This window comes from Ostrea edulis, chromosome 1 (genome assembly GCF_947568905.1).
Source record: "Ostrea edulis chromosome 1, xbOstEdul1.1, whole genome shotgun sequence".
Taxonomy (NCBI): domain Eukaryota; kingdom Metazoa; phylum Mollusca; class Bivalvia; order Ostreida; family Ostreidae; genus Ostrea; species Ostrea edulis.
Genome location: NC_079164.1, coordinates 82,315,883 through 82,337,185, shown reverse-complemented (window position 1 = coordinate 82,337,185; position 21,303 = coordinate 82,315,883). Strand labels below are relative to the sequence as shown.

The 21,303-nt window shown below is 35.1% G+C and overlaps 2 protein-coding genes across 3 annotated transcripts in view; both read right to left on the bottom strand.

Moving 5' to 3' along the window:
- The window catches only part of LOC125678644 (CD109 antigen-like), a 28,274-nt gene extending 14,981 nt beyond the window's left edge, over positions 1–13,293 (bottom strand). The window contains exons 1-16 of one of the 2 annotated variants that reach the window (XM_048917244.2): positions 13,237–13,293; positions 13,043–13,069; positions 7,825–7,961; positions 7,463–7,649; positions 5,691–5,853; positions 5,449–5,519; positions 5,294–5,348; positions 5,069–5,142; positions 4,839–4,878; positions 4,522–4,606; positions 4,158–4,314; positions 3,679–3,924; positions 3,193–3,375; positions 1,757–1,930; positions 983–1,174; positions 184–333 (exon numbers count right to left, since the gene is read on the bottom strand). In XM_048917244.2, the coding sequence (XP_048773201.1) occupies positions 184–333; positions 983–1,174; positions 1,757–1,930; positions 3,193–3,375; positions 3,679–3,924; positions 4,158–4,314; positions 4,522–4,606; positions 4,839–4,878; positions 5,069–5,142; positions 5,294–5,348; positions 5,449–5,519; positions 5,691–5,853; positions 7,463–7,649; positions 7,825–7,931 (1,884 nt within the window). In that variant the 5' untranslated portion in view covers positions 7,932–7,961; positions 13,043–13,069; positions 13,237–13,293. The remainder of the gene's footprint in view (positions 1–183; positions 334–982; positions 1,175–1,756; positions 1,931–3,192; positions 3,376–3,678; positions 3,925–4,157; positions 4,315–4,521; positions 4,607–4,838; positions 4,879–5,068; positions 5,143–5,293; positions 5,349–5,448; positions 5,520–5,690; positions 5,854–7,462; positions 7,650–7,824; positions 7,962–13,042; positions 13,070–13,236) is intronic. The other variant, XM_056163023.1, reaches the window with a different exon arrangement.
- Positions 13,294–18,721: 5,428 nt separating this feature from the next.
- LOC125670956 (cytochrome P450 1A5-like) lies at positions 18,722–20,126 on the bottom strand. Its single transcript, XM_048906443.2, has one exon. The coding sequence runs from the start codon at positions 20,124–20,126 to the stop codon at positions 18,849–18,851; it is 1,278 nt and encodes a 425-aa protein (XP_048762400.2). The 3' UTR covers positions 18,722–18,848.
- Between the last annotated feature and the right edge of the window lie 1,177 nt (positions 20,127–21,303).

The window sequence follows — 21,303 nt, the reverse complement described above, 5'->3', positions numbered from 1 at the left end:
ATGTAGAATGATTTGAAAAATAAAAATCATGCATACTTGATTACCGATTATTGCTTTGCATTTTAAAGAGGCTCAAATCTCAAATAAACTGTTTCAGGAATTTTCAAGAATTAAAATCCTATCTTTATGTACAAATTCATCAAAGCAAACCCCCCCCCCCCCTCCAAAAAAACCCAAACTTACTGTCCAGTGGTTAAGCCCATCATTGAGTCCTCGTTTGTACAGATCCAGAGGGATAGCTGCGAACGCTATGTAAGCACCTTTGTCAGCCGTGGCTAAGATTTCCACTGTATCTCGTGTAAAGTCTTTTCCACGATTTACAGTTGCTCCAACCTGGAAAAGTTTGTTTTTGCATCTTTAGTTCAACAATACTTTCCAAATCCTAAAAACTGAAATTTTCATGTTTACACTAATTTTTCGAATCCTGAATTATTGTAATTCATAGTTTATAGAAAATCAGACATATCATTTTTCATAGCTTCATTGTATGGTAAACAAAAATTTAGTTTTCTCTGATTGTCAAAACAATTTTTTCTGTGGTAATTATGAAATAAATCAAATAGTGAGACCAAAAAAAAAATAATTAAAAAAATAAATGAAATTCTAATATACATGTAGCAATCATCAGTCATTGACTTCTTATTTCAGTCTACCTGTGACAAAATGGACCTTGTCAGACATTGGGTTGACTTTGGCCAACCAATACCCGACCTGAGGTCCATATACATGTACGTGCAATCAAGAATACACCCAATAAGAAGTCATTAATTGTATAGTATTCCCCCATTCTCTTGATATTTTCTGGATGTACAGTGTATGTGATTTCCATATCATTAATTTGGACATGATCCAATCCTTTCAATTATATGTACATTCATCAGACAATAAGAATTTCAGCATAGAAATATCATCCTAAAAGTAGAGTGGTCAAAGACTTTAAATAAAAGGTCAATGAAATCTAAAATGAATACAACCAACACACCTTGTTGTTACCAGTACCATCTACGAAGAAAGTTAACGAATCAACGACAATTTCCTCCGGCTGTCCTGATAGATAGTACACTACCACTCGAGCTGTGGGCACCATGTCTCGAGAAAGAGCTATAGCAAAGGACTTCCTACGCGAGATCATTTCCAGCTCCTCTCCCACCAGAATATTGCCTCCTCCAACAACCTACATGTGTGTATACATACATTTTCATGAATCTTATAATTAGATGTCACCTCATAAAATTTTGAGTTGAAAAGTTTCAGATCAAAGAGGAGATAATCAGAGTATAAATCTATTGAATATTTTATTTATCTAGGGCCAATTCAACTTAATTAGTAAATTATCATCCAAGGTCACAAAAAATATGGGGTGGGTGGAAGGATTTCACTTTTCTAATTTTTATTTCCCAAGAAAAAAAAATTAATGACAAAAGCATCACACAAAGTGCTAATCAAATTAACATTCAAAGAATCCTTGGTAGAAGATATAAAACCAACATTCTGTGATTTTAATCATTCACTCATGTCACTGGGAAGCAAGTTTGTTTGAAATCGTAATTTTTGTGAAAATAAAAAAAAATACAGGTGGGCCCCTTTTTTGAGAGGCAGGTGGGGATGATAATCTATCAATTAATTTTAATTGGCCTAACAAGTAGTACATATACTACAAAGCTGGTTTCCTTGGTTCGGTTGCCATGAACGTGTCAGAACGTCTAAAAAGTACAGCATTACATTGTAACGTTTTATTTTATGTATCAGTACTGACCTGGTAATAAATCCTGGGAACATACAAGCTCGTTTTGACGTGGAATAGCATGTACGTATTGACTTTGGGGTTCTTTGTAGATGTTGACAATGTGATGTATCTATTGCTTGGTGAGTAAAATCGATAGGCCATCATATCGATCATAGGGGTGGTGGCATCTCCCTCCCAAGTGGCCTGGAAAGCAGAGAAAACTCAGACATGCACTTTTGTTAGAAACATTTTGATTTGGTACACCTTTTCATCAATTCCCCATCTTCACTGGGTAATCATGTATCTAAAGTCTTTGATATCAATTTCATCTTTAACTTGCAGTACTGAAAATGTGAAAATAACTTGCTGTGGTTTTTCACACTGAATTTGCCATGAAGAATTTCCCCAGTGTACCAGTTGAATTATAGTTTGTATTGCACAATCAAATCATAGAAATAACACCATAATGTAAGGCTCATCCAGCAAATCAACTATTTGCAGAAATTTCCACGTTTAAAGTACTCAGATACTTCAAATATATGTTCAAATAGACATATTGACCTTTACATGCTCCTAAAAATTTTAAACACTATTTCAATATAGTATATAATACCTTTGAGCAATAAAGATTAAATTATGAAAGTACTGTAGACAAAACCTTTTCCATGCAATACAAATTTACGCAAAGTCTGCAGTCACAAGAAATAAGCAGAATTTTGTACCAGCATACTTTATGTTCACTCTTTTCATTGGAAAACTTCTACTTCACATAGCATATTGAGGATATATCAAACAAAGTGAACTCTATTGTCATACTAATAACAAATCCATTATACCTACACCATTAAGCATCATTCGAAAATTCCTTAATTCCTTGAATTCATTAGTACTTTTATGAGAATGCACATTATATGCGCCTACTAAAATATTCCATTTGTGTTTTCTTTGTCATTTGGCCATGTACCAGTAATGCCAAGCAGTCATCAGTTACTGGGGCCCCCGAGTCACAAGGACTAGTGCAATGTCTGACTCAAAATGATTTCAATATATACATAGTGAGAAAAGAGAACCAATGTTGGCCTGAATTTACACAGGGCTGGTCTGATAAAGACTCTGTATTTTCAAGAAAACATTATGCAGCCAATGTAAAAATAACTATTATTACTCCACAATAAATGAACTACTTTACCAGTAAAGAAATTAAAACATCAACTCTTGGGATCTACAGATAATGCTTATCATGTCACTGAATTCAAACATCCAGGAATGCATATTCCCCCCCCCCCCTTTCCTTATTAAATGCAAAGTGTTAGGTTTCATGCCGGTGTACAAATTTGCAGAATTTCGTACAAGTCAAAACTGAAATCAATGAAATTTTGATCCCATGAAAATAAGTACATCTAGTATTCCAACACTGCAAGTTAGCTCCTTTTGATACACGTAAATGCATTAGAAATGTAACTTACTTGAATCGTTAAACTCTTTAGAGCATTATCCATTGTGATCTGGAATTCAGCAATTCCTCCGCTGGGGGATTTGGCGGAGGCTGAGTAAGGAAAAGAACCTGACGTTACGTACGTGGGACTCAAAGACAGCCTCACTTTGCTGCTGCTGGAAACAGGGGTGCCATCATATTTCATAACAGCAACCTGAAATACGGCAAAATTTATATTATTTTTCAAAAAGTCAGGTTCATCTCTATATTTTTCTCAATCACACAGCGAGTTCGCGAGCAGATCTAACATCTAATTTTAATTAGATTGTATTTTTCTTCAACCATCATCAGAAAATAGCTTCTTATTTCAATTGGATCAATAATTTTTCAACATTTTAAAATGTAGGTAGTTTATCAGCATAACATACATATAATGCAATTTTTTCTTCACAATTTCAAGTCACGAAAAAAATATTACAAACCTACATATCATTACACCAACACATAAAAAACCTACCTGAACGGTCAGAACACTGTCTGGTTTAAATGTACGAACTCGGTCCCCCACCCACTGCAGCTTGACCCCTGATTTAAATAATATTGTGCTTGCATATCCCGACCTCGTCATTCTGAAGAACCAGTCATACACAGTGGCATTGAAACGCAGTTCCACACCATCGTATCCATTGTACAGTCCAAACTCACTGCGCAACCTTGTCCTTATTTCATCCATATTAAAGTCAAAGTTGATCGGCCCATTCACCTATAATTTTGATGACTTATAAAAAACACTAAATACAAACCTCCATCAATATCTATCATAGATTACAGATACCATAATAAAATGAATCATATACAATTTCATAATTCATAAAGAATTCTTGAATTATCTGGTTATAAAGATATCTCTTAAAATAAAAAATGACCCATTCAAAATCCTTCCAATACTATTAAATTATTTCTTAGTTCAGTTTTCTCTCTCACTATTCCACTTACATATCCAAATGCTTTCTGTATGGTAAAGGTCCTGGGAACAAAGTTATTCACAAATACATTGTTGTTGTTACCGAAGACATCGGTCTGCTGTGGGGTCGGTTCCGTCACAGTCAGTAGAACTGATGCATTTCCTTCTATTGGTTTACCAGTTGTCATGCTGAAAATTACACATCTCAATCAAGTGTGAGCAATGGATGACACTTGCATTTCTCAATTAAATTCTCTGGTACATTGCATTTTCTCTAATTAAAACTTTTTTACAATATCAATTTGACGAATGTAAATAATTATATAATCAAATAATACAATGATTCAGAGCTGTTATATTTTAGGCTACAGCAATGACTAGAGTAATCTTTCCTACTTGGCCATAATGATTCCGCCCACAGTTTTGACATTTTCCATCATGTACGATTTCACAGTTACGTTGACATCAAATCTAGGATCCCCTGTAAAATTGAAGCATTAAAAACTCAGTATCTCCAGACAAAATGGATCCTGATTTTATTCTAAACATTTCTGCAAAATTAATGTTTTATAAAAAAAAAAATGACTCATAATTTCTATAATGAATTATACATTTTCTTTTCTTACAGGAAAAAATTTAAGAACTGGGAAAATTAAACCAAATCCTTCAATGAAATTTATTCACTGTAACATACAACTGCAAAAATCACTTACAAAATTCTTCTACTTGAAAATACTTGTAATATGTAAAGCCCTGTTAAAAGATAAGATATCAATTTACACATGTAGAAACAGATTTCAAAGTAAAAACTTCCAGTCTCAGAGCAGTATCATGTACATATATTCATTTTCACAATATCAAAAAATTTCCAATACCTCCATTTCCATAAAATTCTTTGGATACCAAATACTAATGATATGGCTGTTAGAAATTATGAACTTACATATCCATCAACTTGTATGGACCAGTTCCCATAATTTGGCTGATCCGAGAGCATGAAACTCTGACTGACGATACCTGTAAGAACAAAGTAAAACATGGACACAAACGATATATATGTGCCAAAATCATACTGATTTGTAAAAGGTTTAACAATTTAAATCTATGCTATGAAATTATCCAAATGTTACAGTAAAACACAAAATTTATTGACGACCAAAACACAAACCTCCAGCATTAGTTTGTACGGCCAACCACCTTCTCACTGGGTAACCTGTGGGGTCCTGTCAGAATAGAGTAAAAGTATTGTTTATGTATATATACCAGGTTCCTCAAAATGACATCTCAAAAATTCCCCTTTTTATGAATGAACATAAAACCAACCTTGACATATATAGTCATACTGCCATACTTTGGCATCATGTTCTGCTTAATGGGGAGAACTCGGAATGACACTAGGAAAAAAAAAAACAGCAAGTGAAACATTCATTTTGAGACTTAAATAAATGCATGATACAGATAATTCTTGGCATGAAGCATGATTTTTTTTTTTAAATCTGAGGTTCCTGCATCTCAGTAACAGTAATAAATCTGCGAGTAAAGCCTTCCATTGTTTCTGTGCTTACCGTTCTGTCCCTGTCTGTAGATTGGTTTACTAAGTTGTATAAACACAGACGCTTGCTTGGAATCAAACCCAATGTCACTTTCATTGAAGAACACATTGCCTGAATCCCCCACTTTGCCCTCCACTCGGAGTCGATAGTGACCTTTCTGCGAGTTTGAAGGCATCTATGGAAATATTAAATACATATGTAATCAATAATTATCTTGTGTTTCCCATGTGCTCATACACTTCTCTGTTTTAAAACATTTTTGTACATATTTTTATTGCTTAGACTACAATAACAGACACCATACTTCTGATTTTGGACTTTCATATACATAAAAATCAGAACTGTGCGCCCTGTACATATTTATACCAGAATGGGGTCAACTAAGTTTGTAGAAACATGTTTTGAATTAGGCCATGCCAATTTGTAATCTAGTTCGCCAGATTCGCTGCTTCTAATTGTAATAAATCCAAATTATAATATTATTAAATAATAATATCCGCCCACGTGTCCAAAAATATCTGCATAAAATATTTTTGACTTTTTTCAACAAGCACACAGACGACCTAGATGCACTTGACTGACAAATGACAGAAGCGCAGGCTCTTGAGAAATTTCCTAACAGTGTAATACAGTGTTCTACGTTATACATTATGTCTATCTTAATATGTACGATACTTCATAACACTGGATTTGAAGTTGTTCCTTATATACTGCAATCGAACTGGAAGCCGATGAAACTTTTGAAGCACTATTCGATGTCACTATTTAGAGAACATCGTCAGCGTACGATTGATTGATTGTTATATATAGTTTAAAGTCTCTCTTGAGAATATTTCACTCATATAGAGACGTCACCATTGCTGGTGAAGGGCTGTAAAATTTAGGCACATGCTCGGCACTTACGGCCTTTGAGCAAAGAGGGATCTCTATCGTGTCACACCTGCTGTGTCACGAGTCTTAGTCTTGGCGATCTCATCCGAAGCACAGTCCCATTTATTCGCCTCAAGATTACGACAAGCAAGAGGTACTGAGAACTATTCTAAACCGGACAGACAGTTAACGAAAAATTCACAATAGGTTTGATGCTTTTTGATTATGTGTGTTCTATCAAAATTCAAGAAAATGCTAAAAGCAATGCAATGGAGATTTCAAAAGCGGACATGTCCCTAACAATATCAATAGATCTGAATTGAAAAAGTGTAGAAATGAAACTAAAATGAAATTGTTCAAAAAGACCTTATCAGTTAAAGTTGCAAAGTACATGCATTAGATATGAAGAAAATAAAGTATTTGAAACCTGAAATACTTCTTAATTATTGTAAACTATATCAACAAAGTTGAAAAATATTAAGTTCATAAGGTAAACAAATGATATCTGATGATTTTATATCTTTGTTTTTAAGCGCTCGCTTTTTAAAATCACACTTAATTCAATTAAAAATATCTATATTTCTTGTATTCGCTCGCTTCATAATTTTTACCTCCAAAATGAAAAATAATATTAATAAAATAATTTCGCCCTCTCACCTCACTTTTTTTGTTTGAAAATTCGAATAACTATTTCACAAATTGGTGTGGCCTTATTTGGGTTTACACATATGAACAGGATGTCATATATACATTTATCATATGAATTTTCTTCAATAGATTCGCAAAACCACACATTATGATGGCCTGTCAAAATGTTATTTATAGCGCATTATCCAGTTGATCTAATGAAATAAATTAATTCTACATGATAACATTTTGATAGATCCATTTTACAGGTTAAAACCAGTACCAACCTTCATCTGCATGAGCCGACTGCCGGGCCTCTCAAACTTTGTTGTAATTTCTGCATAAGCCACCTTGTCCTGTACTATTGATACTTTCACATCAAGGTAGGGATAATCATTCATTCTTAATATTGTTGCAAATACCTGGATAACTTCATTAGGTCTTACGACATTTGGTGTCATGACCATATAAATTCTGTAAAATAGGAAACTCTAAATATTATTTGAAAATCACGACTAGACAAACAAAATCAAGCATCAAAGCCTCACTTTAGTTTTCTAATACTTATTTCATTTCAAATTGCAAATTTCATTTCTCTGTATCTTTTATCAAAATGATGCAACATGTAAGGAATGATAATTTTACGTACGGTGCCCTCTCCATTTTGTACCCACTGGTGTTCTCTATGATGGTTTTCCTGTCCTGTGTGTTGACAGACGTCCACAGGACAGCCATGGTTATTGCTAACAGCCACATTTCTAGGACTGCATCTGTGTGGCCTAAAATCTACAGATAATCTCAAACAATCATAATCATGGACTGCAAAAACATATATCAATTAATTAAACAGATCTTAACTAAAAAATCATTTTGTATATCATATTTTTTTCCTACAAAACTTGACTTCAGAATTCAAACAATTAAATGTAACTCAATAGCTGACTTTCTGCTGGAACACCATATTTACCGCATTTTATACAAGCCTTTACATTTTGATAGTCCTATGAAGAATTAGGCAAAGTTTCTACAGTCATCTGGCCCAGAAAATAGATTATTTCAGTAGGAGTCCCAAAATATGGCATTCAAATAAGGAATATATAAGCAAATCCAAATTTGATTTTAATTTGATCCAAACCTGCTTTGTGTTGTATGACAGGAATGTGAAGTTGCCAAAAATGCCAAAATCAATGATAAAAAAATAATCATAAATTCAGGGGGTTTTCCTTTCAGAAAACATACAGCTCATGCATTGAGCAAATTCATATTCAAATACATTTTTCATCTTCTATTAATAAGCAATTTGACCTTATGCTCCGACTGGAGCGAAGAGGATAGGTAGGTAGGTATTAATAACGTATAAGCAATATATATTAATTTCATTTTGCTTGGCAGATGGGCACATCTTTCCCTATGCTTAAAGCAATGATCTGGATGAAATATCAAGCTCTTTTAGAAAAAAAGGTGGGAAAAACTCTTATTCATGATGAAATAATGCTATCAAATAAGAAATAACTTTAATTTAAGTTGAGATAGTTTACTTGGCATATATTTAACTTAATCAAAACACAGATGAAGCTTGATTCAAGACCCATTTATAAAAAGAGAAATTTTTGGGCCTTTTTATGTATACCCAATCTTTCCAGTTTCTTGCAAGGCCATTCATTGACAAGTGGAAGAAATTAAAACCATGACAGATTTTTATATTCTATATTTACAAGAGCTTTAATAAAATTTCCAGAAACAGGTGATACATGTACCTCAGTTCACAAGCTAGAACTGGTGAGTTGATGTGAACTTTAAGGATATAGGTAATACCAGCCAACGACCTGGGGGGAAGGGGCAAACTGTCATGAAATCCTAGTCTAAGAATTGCAGACATTATTATTCCCTATATTGAAACATGAATATTTCAAGAACCTACAGATTTATTGTGTCATTCAACTTTGATGAGAGTTGACCATGTGGTGTTCCTGGTGGGTCGTGCGATTGTGAGCTTTCTGACACAGCAAAGTCGATCAAGCTTGCCAGTACTTTGGGGTCCCTTTTCCGAGTTGGGAAAGAGAAAAACTTCTAAAATTTCTGTCATATATCATACCATCCAGGGGCTTCGGAGGGTATTCAACATTAAGGAGGATAAGGGGGTGGGGGGTGTCAAGCCAATTTAGATTTCCATCAAATTTTAGATTGAATAGTTTTGAAGAGCAGTGAAAGCAGTGGTCATTGTTTCCAGGCAACAAAATTAAGGGGAAATACTCACTAAATGCGAGTAAAATATTGAAACTGTGAGTAAAAAATCACAAGTGGTCGTAACTTTTTGCGAGTGAAAAAAAACCCCAAAACCGATCCTTTTTCCAGATTTCCTCGGTTTAAAGGCCGTATTTTGAAATTTACAATAATTTTGTCTTGTGCAAAAAAACGCTTTACAGAATAAATATACAAGTATTGAAAAAGAAAACGTGGATCGAATAAATAACTAAGGCCAAGGTCATCTCAGTAAGTCCTACTTCAAGCACACTTCGGGCGTCTCAGTGACGTCTGATTTAAATAGCAAGCATGTTGATTTTGTCCGTGTCTACATGAAACAACACATGACAGTGTTAGTGTCACTGTTTCACGCAGTGTCCTTCTATACTCTATAGTCAAACACTTTGAGCTTGCGGGGGTTTTTTTCAACTAGAATTTTTTAGATGAAACTTCCAAAAGTTTTGAAGATACAGTTTGAAATGGCGCAAACAGTCTTCAAGATTTCAAACCACATGATATTGTAAATAGGTAGTAGATCTCTGGACAATGAGTACACCATGTATGTTGTCTGATAATTCATTAAATTTTAAATGAAAGAATTTTCGATCTTATTTTTATTATTGCACTTTAAAGAAGATTTTCCCTATATTTTGATACAGAGACATGCTTGTTTTCTTAAATTCCTGTAAAACAGCAATCGATTGGAAAATGCTAGTGAAAGCTCAATTTTGCTAGTTGGAAAATAATCCACTAGCTAAAATTTGCTAGTAATGAAAAAAGTTAATTTCAATCCCTGGTTTCAAAATATTTTTGATTGAGTAGCTAGCTGTTACTAGTATTTCATTTATTGATTAATTCGGCTATTATTTCTTTCTTCTCATATAGTATATGGACTTTGTTTTAAAAAATGCAAGTAACCACTTAACTAAATCAGTCCTTTTTGTGTGTGCTGTATGTACACTCTTTGAAAGTGTTTAGATGTAGAGAGTGAGAGAGAGTGAAGTGTGTGTGTTTAAAAAAATGCTATTTATACTGACTTCAATGTTTGTTTGTATGAAACAAAAATAAATAAAATACTCCCCCCCCAAAAATCAAGATTTCCATCAGCATCTTGACAATATTATTTCCTTATACTATTAATCTGATGATACATTATGAAATAAAACATATTAAGTTTAATCTATATTTTTTAATTTACATGCCATGCAATTGTAAGTATAGCAAAATAGCTTAGATCCTCATAAATTTGATATATATTCCCACTTCAAACATTTAAGGACAATGATTAAAATATCACATTCATAGTTCTGGAGATCTTCAAAAGCAAAACTAATTAGCATCGCAATGCAAATAACAGGCGTATATACAGAGAGAGACGATGTTTCAAAAACTCAACTTGTATGAATTATATAGGGTGCCAGGTGTCAGTATTCAAATGTTTGAAATATCATCTCTCTGTATATATACTCCTGATGTTAGCATAGCGATGCTAATAATGATTAGCAGTGCCATGCCAACAACAGGAATATATATATAGAGAGAAACAATGTTTCATAAATGATGTACATGTATATAAACTCCACAAAGGGAAGTATTCCTGGGAAAAGGTTTCTTTGGTGGGCTATTCAGAAAATTTCATTAATATTTTATGAAACTAGAGAATGGCCAAAACAGTAGTATATATACAGAAACAATGTTTCAAAAACTCATGCAGCTTATACAAATCATATTGGGTGGGTAAACATAGCCTCTCTATGATAATACTAGAGTTGGGTACCGCAGAAAATAAAGGTACCGCAGTGTACCGTGGTATTTGCAAAATACCGCAGTACATACCACGGTATACCGCAGATTTAATCTTTTAATTGTATGATTCAGTTTTAGTGGATTTTAGTTGTGATTTATTGTATATAATGAGCTGTTATTAGTTTATTGATTGTAAATTGCATTTAATTTATTCAAATATAAATGATAAGGAAAATATCTTATTTAAATCTTAAACCAGTTAACAGAACAAAAGTTTAATCCAAACATAAAAGTATACCGTACATACAATATAGCAGTGTTTCTGTATCATGACTAGAATCGACTGTGACTAGACTACTGACTGGAACGACTATTAAAATAATTAATAGGGGGAAACCTGTGGATTTTATTTGACACGATCTCAAAGTCTAGAAGTTCTTAGAGTCGCGAATGACGAGAACTTCTACATGTAGAATACGCCTGTCCACTTCTCTAAAGAGAATAACGAGAACATGTGCGCACGAACGTGTTCTTGTTCTTCGACCACAATTCCTACATTCTTGCACCTCAAACCCATTAACTCGGCGTTCAGAATCGACAGGAATTTGTACTCGCGCGACGAACGGACGAACGGTGGTTTCGAACGCACAAGTCTGCATCTGCCATTTTATTTTATACTTGGGGTTTGCCTAAGAGGCGGAAATGGTATTCGACCAGCATAAACCAAACAACATAAAAACAATTTTTATAATCTACCTTATATATTAAAATAATAACTTAATGAAATGTTTTCTATTATTTTTTTCTTTAATTTTGATTTGTTTTCATATCATTAATAATCAAATCATCGCAATTTATACTTCGTATGTTTTACCGATTGTGTACAGTTATTAGACTTACCTTTCATTGCATCACAACGAGGGAACGATGTAAATAAAGTGAGTCACTGCGTACACAAATTTCTTTAATTATTTTTTCTTGTTTCAATTTTCTATTTTTGTTAAGAGTTATCAGACTTGAATATACCGGTATTTCGCCTCGTGTACCGCGGTACATACCGGTACCAGAAAAATACCGGTACACCGGTATACCGGTAATACCGCGCACCTCTAGATAATACTCCTGTTGTTAGCATCGATATGCTAATGAATTACATTAGCATTGTGATAATTTCCTGGGAAAGAGTTTCTTTGGGAAACTGATCAGAAAAAAAGCGGGGCTTGGATCTTTTGGGGGCTGTCAGAATGAATATGTCTTTTATGAAGGTAGAGAATAGCCAAAAACTAATAATTAGAGATTCTAACAACAGGTGTATACACAAATAGAGAGACATTGTTTCAAAAACTCAACTGACATAAATTATATTGGTGTGTGTGTGTCTGTGTTGGTATGAAAATGTTTGAAACACCATCTCTCTCTCTCTATATATATATACTCCTGTTATTAGCATTGTATAGACAGTGTCATTATAGTATTTATTGCCAGACTAGATTTATTTTACCTGGAAACTCACTTAGACTGACTTGCCAATAACACAGGTACATATTAAATTTACATTTGAAGTCTGGGCATAAAATGCAACAATCGTACGATGGTCTTTTACGGATGCCAAAATATTATGACTGAGTCAATCAAGTGAATTAAATATAAAAATTTCAGACTTATCTCTTTTTTCTAAGTGTAAACAAAATAGCGGAAGTGAAAACAATAAAAAATGATTCATAGATCTATTCTCGAGGTCCCATTCAGCTTGGAAAAATTGTCAACACAGAAAATGAAAGAGTATTTATAAAATCTAAGTAAACTATATTTTTTAAATTCCATGTAATCACAAACCAAGAAAATCAACACATATAAGACAAGTAATTCAAGCTTACCTTACACAGGTGAAAAAAATGGCGGCTCTGAAATTTGAATACAAGGTGTGTGTAAGTACTATGCAGATTTAAAGAAAATGATTTTAGAAATTAAATTCACTAACAAAACACTTACTAAAAACATTGTTACTAAATAGCAAAACGCATATTAAAAAAAATTGGGTTATACACCTTAATTGCAAATATCAACATACCTGTGATATGACTCGTTTATTAGGTCACGGTCACTTCCTACGTATATCAATTTTCGAATTTCCAAGCCCGACTTTACACAAAATCCCCAAGTACCCTTACTTTTTCCACTGTAAGGAGAGTACTCTCTCTCTCTCTCTCTCTCTCTCTCTCTCTCTCTCTCTCTCTCTCGCGGGGGGGGGGGGGGGCACTTTATTCAACTAATTTTGGCTCGCAAAGAAGCAAAGTTTAGGATACATCTAGTCCGAAACAGACACATTTACAAAGTGACAAAGCAACAAACAAGAGAGAGAGAGAGAGAGAGAGAGAGAGAGAGAGAGAGAGAGAGAGAGATTATATAATGAGGACAATTTTTAACCATTTGAAAGAAGTTGTGAGGACAAAATTCTCTTCTAGACATTGTGAGAACGTCCTCACTAAACAGGTTTCATCGGGAGAGAGAGAGAGAGAGAGAGAGAGAGAGAGAGAGAGAGTATATAATGAGGACAATTTTTAACCATTTGAAAGAAGTTGTGAGGACAAAATTCTCTTCTAGACATTGTGAGAACGTCCTCACTAAACAGGTTTCATCGGAGAGAGAGAGAGAGAGAGAGAGAGAGAGAGAGAGAGAGAGAGAGAGAGAGAAAACAACCTTGACATTGTATCAGAAGAAGATGTAGATCTCATTTGAGTTTCAATAAGCATGTTAGTGAAAAGGTAAAGAAGGCCAGCCCTAAGTTCTGCATCTTTTGTCGAACGTTTAAAGAACCCAAACAATTGGACTCTATACCTTTCTTCCACCATACAAATTCTTAGAAAGAACTCACTTAGATTGTACCAGTTCAATCTGTGTGGACCCCGTTCAAATTTAAGCACATTGTCGGAGCAACTCGAAGGCATTCAAAGAGCAACAAGAAAATTCCATGATTTGCAAATTTATCATACCCCGAGCGACTGCGGGGGTGGATGGGTAAATCTTCCAACACTCAGACGTATAAGGGGGGTATGATCGAATCATATAAGATACTTGGGTAAATACGACAAACCAGCTGGAAATTTCCTAAAAGTGTGGAACGAAGATACAACTAAGTATTTGGACAGTGAAGCATTTTTTGTTGGTTTTTTGTTTTGTGTAGCAAGAATCTACACCTTTCTGGAATAAAATAAGTACAATTAAACAGATAATGGAATTCATCACCTAATTCTTGTTTGTTACAAAGAGTACATATTCGTTCAGACCTATCAATACTTAAAAACCTGTCAGTTTCAATGAGAAATTTATGGCTAAGTACTACATCTAAAGCGACAAAAGTTATACAATAAACCCTGTGGCAGTAGGCCCATATAGTTAAATAATTTTCAAAATCAAAAGTCGTCTTGTACATCCTATGAATAGAACATCTAGACGAGTTATAGAGTATCTTTCCAGGTTTCAACAAAAGAGTTGTAAAATGACCGTTTAAACTTTTTACATAAATGAAAATTAAAACAACTACATGTTGATCATTCCAAATCTGGGTATTACCAGTCCTAGTTAAGATATATTTTATATACAGTTTAACCATTCTGAGTTTTACGCATTTCCTTTATCTAACTTATATAAAATGCGGTACAAAGTATAATAGATCTTTTCATGTTTACCATTTATAATGCGTTCTCAAAAAAAACAACAAAAAAAACCCAATCATTCTTGCACTAATAGGAATAGACTTCGGTATCATACACGTCGGTGTACAGTTTTTAATTTCAGTATATATTTACAAAATTGAAGATTCAATCTTTCAATGATATTATTATCTTAATAACCCCACATTTCTGCCCCATAAACTAAGATGGGAGCATGCAATCATTGAATCAAACAATTGTAGTAGTATATAATTTTCTAAATTTGCGTAATACATATAACATATGCTCTCCTTGCTTCTTTTACAAGTCTGTCTTTGTCAGATTTAAAACAACCCTTTCCAGAAAATCTAGCACCTAAATATTGAAATTCACAAAATACACACAATTGTTCACCATTGAAATTAGATATGATTTTGTCTACATTACAATTCTTACACAAAATTTTGGTTTTCTGTGCATTGACCTTCAAATTCCAAGTCTGACAATACAAAAACATTGCATTCAAAGAAGATTGTAGTTTCTCTGCAGATTCAGCTAATATTACAGTGTCGTCAGCATATAACAATGGGTATAACTTAGAATGTACTTCAATTTATGAATCACCAGACACTAAATGTGCAATTTTACAAATATCAATGAGAACGCTGTATGGATGCGACATAAAATCAACCAGATCATTGAGAAATATGGAAAACAAGAGGGACAAGTTTTCACCCTGTCTTACTCCAATATCTAAAGTGAATAAACCTGAACAAATAGAACCAACTCTAATACATGTACAAAACTTGGTATTTCTTGTACAAGCTTTGGATAACAATCAGTATTTTGCCATCAATAAATGTGTGTTTTGTCATAACATAATTTTGTTTACAGAGTCAAAAGGTTTACGATAATCAATAATATAAAGGCGCAATACAACTTAAGTACAAATCTAGATCAAAAGGTCCCAATCTCTACCCAGAATTATCGTTCCTTACACTCACTGTGATTGTAATGAACGATAACTCGAGGACAAGAATGCAAAGGTCCGTGAAAGTCAGCCTAACGTAAAACTGAGTCATAAAATATTCTTCGTGTAATCGTGTTATTCAATGTAGAAAACTTAATCTTCAGATAGTATTGATATATAATATGAATGAAACAAATCTGAAAAAGAATGCCTCAAAATGTACCCGATAGAACGGTCCTAGCAAATGACCGACAGGAATGAACAATCTGGTGGCACAGTCGAATTGATTTTTTATGCATCCTTTTGACTGTAAACCGCCAAACACCGGATTACCAATAATGCATCCGGCAAATCGGTGGTTATTGATACGTCTGTTTGGATGACGGATCGGTGGTTATTGATACGTCTGTTTGGATGGGGGATCGGTGGTTATTGACACGTATGACGGATCGGTGGTTGTTGGTACGTCTGTTTGGATGACGGATCGGTGGTTATTGGTAAGTCTGTTTGGATGGCGGATCGGTGGTTATTGATACGTCTGTTTGGATGGCGGATCGGTGGTTATTGATAGGTCTGTTGGGATGACGGATCGGTGGTTATTGATAGGTCTGTTGGGATGACGGATCGGTGGTTATTGACACGTCTGTTTGGATGACGGATCGGTGGTTATTGACACGTCTGTTTGGATGACGGATCGGTGGTTATTGATAGGTCTGTTTGGATGACGGATCGGTGGTTATTGATAGGTCTGTTTGGATGGCGGATCGGTGGTTATTTATGCGTCTGTGTAGGTGTCCTGTTTACCCATCAAATTGCTTTTGGCAAACTTCACAACTCAAATAATTGAAGATATCTTCAATTATTTGAAGATATCATCAATTCAATTATTGCTCTCTTTAATTGAATTAATGCGGACGTTAAATCAATTATTGCCTCTCGTCAAATGAATCAATGCGCGCTTCAATTCAATTATTGCTCTCATCAATTGAATTAATGTGCAAATCAATTGAATTAATGAGAGCGATAATTGATCTAATGCGTGCATTAATTCAATTATTGCTCTCTTCAATTCACTTGATGTGCGCATGATATATACACAGATATTGGATTTACAAGATGTTACCTAATATACCCAATGTCTAAAGAAAACTCAAGTATATTGTTGTTACCCTGGTCCGTCCATCTGTACTTCCGTCTGTTAACTTTCTTCTTCCTCAACCTCATCTTTTATTTTAAGCGGTAACCAATTAATGAAAACATTTTTCGATTGAAAAACCTGGTTCCCAGAACTCCTCTTACAATATTAAGTAGCCAAATTATCTTTTGGAAGATGATTGGTGGTGGCGTCCTTTAGATGTGTAGCACGTTTTTGGTATTTTCTTTTTCAACTTGAGGGGCAAATGGGATGGGAAAACTCGTGCTTGGTTCATTGTGCAAAAAGAATATATTTGCTTTAAGGGATGAAATCCCAACAATTTTAAAAATATTTGAACAGTAAAAAAAATGATGGAGATTGGGATGACTCCAGGGCACTTGCCCATAAGAATACTTTAAAATGCATCTTGATATGTGCATCAGGAATACAGATATAGTTTAGGAGCCGCCAGGACCTCAGTTGTTTTTAGATCTATTTCAACAATTATGAAATAGGGTTTTGGATGACCCCAGGGAACTTGTCCAACAGAATACGCATTGCATCTTGACATATGCAACAATAATATAAGTTAGGTGGTAACTATCGTGGCTTCTTTGCTAGTTACACAAGTACGACTGAGAGTGTATTTAATGGCAAACACTTGCGTGGGGTATTACTCTCTTAAGGCAGCATCTAGTTTGTAACTACGGCCCGTGATCGGATAGCTGAAGGTCTCAGTGCTAGAGCTGTATGTGCATAAAAGATATCCGATATCATGACACGTTTTAAATCCCTCATTCGGCAACGTATTGTCCAGTCTAGTCCTTTCCATCACGTCTTTTTTAAGTTCCTGGAGCGCCTAGCCTAAAGCCTCTGCCATTCTTTGGCTCTTGTGTAGAATAGGTAGATTTTAAAAAAATTTGAAATACCATTTAAGTTCTTAAGGACAGGATGGTAAGTGGTGACTAATGGAACCCAATCGTTTTTCTGCTTCTCTCTAAATTGTAAGAGGGTTGTACATTTCGTTCGGCTGAATTGAAACTGTAATAGAAAACTTTCCTGCGTTTCTCTCGCAAACTGTACATGTACATAAAAAATAGAACAGAAGAGTCAATTGATAAACGATTTATTTATTGATACAGAGCATCACTGATTCATCAGAAACTAATGGGCGATAGTGATACGATAGATCTAACGTACTAGCATACTAGTATATCGTACTTTCCCGTGTTATTGTCATCTTGTTCTAACGTAGAAAACTCGGCTACATTACCAGCGTTTCTTGGGGGGGGGGGGGGGGGGGGGGGGGGATTAGATGACATAATATTTTTAAGTATTTCAAGGAAAATCATTGGTAAATTAGAAATTCGAATTTCTTAAAAAATTACTTTTGCAAAATAACATCAACTACTATTAAATATTTCAATATTTCTAGGTTTAAAAAAATTCTGCAGGGGAAACATTTATCTCTCTTTGCACAAGAAGAAGTGTATATACACGTGCGTTATAAGAGCACATTTTCATAAGATAACGATATGTTTGTATTGTTTTACGTCGATTACAACTTTACTTACTTATACTGAACGTTGTAAAAAATATATATCGGGAAATTGCGCTCTGCATTACTGACAACAAAAAATTCTACTGAAATACGTGGTAATTAAAAACGACGTATGGACAAAATTGTGCCAACTTTACTTGGCAGTGTCCATTTTTTAACGGACAGCTTCTCAATGAAAAGGTGAAGATAACGAACAGTGATTATATTGGTTTCTTTGACAATGTTCCATCAATCCAAATCAAAGATTTCAAATAGTTTAGTACTGGAATAAAAATACAGTTTGGAATCTTTAATACGTAACATATGACAATGTACAAGTTACGGACAGCTCTACATCACGTGGTAGAACAACCACAATAATTCTCTAAGTTCTTCTTGAAACATACACCTCAAAATCCTTGGGTTTTAAGGTGAGTCCATATTTACTGTCTACAACTGGGATTTTTCCTCTAATGACTTCAAACTTGCATCTCTGCATTATGGTTGTGAAAAAAAGAAAAATTTCCATGCGCCCCAGTTGTTCACCAGGACAACGTCGTTTTCCGGCGCCAAATGGCATGAACAAATCGACCGCGGACCGGTTAACATTACCGTCAGAGTCCAGAAATCGGTACGGGTTATACACCGTCGGTTCGGGAAACACTTCCTCATCATAATTAACGGACCACATATTTAGGAAAACCAGAGTTTTGGCTCGAATGAAGATTCCATTGAGTTCCGTGTCTTTTGTTGTGCTGTGGGGAAGCGCGAAAGGAAATATGCACGAATGACGCATGGTTTCCATAATGCATGCTTCTGTGAACGGTAACGATGCGTAATCATCCATGGATGGGAATCGGTCCATTCCAACAACTTCTTCAATCTCGGCATGCACCATGTCCTGGTACTCGGGGTTTGAGGCCATGAACAGTACGCTCCACTGTAAAGTACTGGCGATTGTGTCAAACCCAGCGCCAATTAGCTCCTGTACGGTAATTAAGATGTGTTCATCGGTCAGGCCCACGGATTGTTTTTCTTCCTCGCTGATATCCTCCGTCATTTTTATCAGTGCGTCTGTGACGTCACGAATATTCATTGGGCTGTAAGTATCCAGGTGTTCTTGACGCTTTTTCAAACTGAACTTGTCCATTGTCTCTAATATACTCACGAATTTGTTAAAAGATCGCTTTGTGAAATGCCTCATCCACGGCATGATGTCTACTGGATTACCGGCCCCAGCGAAGGCCATAAATTCATCGTTATTCTTAATCAACTGCATAAAATCAGGATCATCCCTACGATATCTCTTTCCGAAGCACAACGCACATATAATGTTTCCAACAGACAGGTAAATCTCATTGTGGGGGTTCACGGGTTTTCCTGGGGTATTAAGGAAATTAGTTGTCAAAAATTCGGCCTCCTGAATGATCGTCTCTTCTATGGGGTTGTGACGTTTGTTTGTAAAATTGACCAAAGCAGTTTGCGCGATACGCCTATGCAACTTCCATCTTGGTCCGTAGTCACTGAAACCCATACTTTTACCATTAGCAATGTAATTGAAAGAATAAAAATTTGGCCTTCCAGCGAAGTCTTCTGCTTGTTTGATACAGGCCTGTTTCATAGCCTTGAGTCCATTAATAACGACAGTTGTATGACTTCCCATTTTAAGTTGGTACACATCTCCGTATACTGAACGAAGGGAAGTAAGATATTCGTGAGGTTTCTTTCCAAGACTTAGTAGATTTCCAAAAACTGGCCACGCAAATGGTCCGGGGGCTGTGGTAGCAATTTCTCTTTGTTGATGTAAAAGTACAAAAGCACAGATCACAACAATTATTACGAGAATAATTGTTAGAGGCAAGGGGAGCCCAGAAGTTATTCCCAACATTTCACTGTTTAGAAACGCTGTACAAAAACGCTGTACAATGGACACATGAAAACAGACAATATCACCTCCTCAGTCGCAAATTCGCTCGACGGTTGCGCAATTTATTTTGTTGACCAATGGCCACAGGCTCCTGTTTGACATAGGATGTCCAACACGCTTGGAGAGAACACCTTTATACGAATGAATACACAGTGTCAAGGTGTTCTTTTAGACAATTTAGCATTCCACCCACTTTGAATGACAGCCAAGCTGGACACCATTATAATCTTCAGCGACGGGAGAAGGGAGGCGAGAATGCTAAATATTTATTCGTTTTTCTTAAATTTATCATCTTTTTGTTTAGACATCTGCCAGACCGGCTTGGCCAGTAGTATATACATAGTAAATCGACCTTCAGCTGACCAATTTCTCATTAGCGCAAGGTAATAGCTATTCATTTTTGATTACAAAACTAGTCACGTGTACGCCCAGTGCGATGTGATACCAGCCAAGCTTCTACTTTGTTTAAAAAAAGGCGATTTTCAGTCTTTTGTAACCTCGGTACAACGACCGGTGGCGAGCGCCTGAAATACAAGCGCAGTAAAGTTTTGACCTTTTGAACGAAAGTGTTTTTTTCTATAGCCTCTTTTGTGGCCGTATCTTAGCTGACAACAAGCTGAAATTCAATATTGATATGCACCTACTTTATTATTACATTGTTCCTATTAGATTTCTTTTTTTATACAGGTATACAAATATACCAATGTCTGTTAACAATAAACCAATGCTGTTATCATGTATTTCACATTTCGAGAATCTAAGGTATTCCATGTATAATGAAAGGATAATGAACAATTTTGAAGGATTTAGATCAACAGAAAAGTTTATTGTTAAATAATGATGAAAGTGAAGCAGATGAAATTCACATGACTGGTAAATGATTAGAAGCTGACCTTTTTGCACGTAAGACTTT

Excerpts from the sequence above, each read along its gene's own strand:
- LOC125670956 (XM_048906443.2), bottom strand. The coding sequence starts at position 20,126 with ATGGGAAGTCATACAACTGTCGTTATTAATGGACTCAAGGCTATGAAA.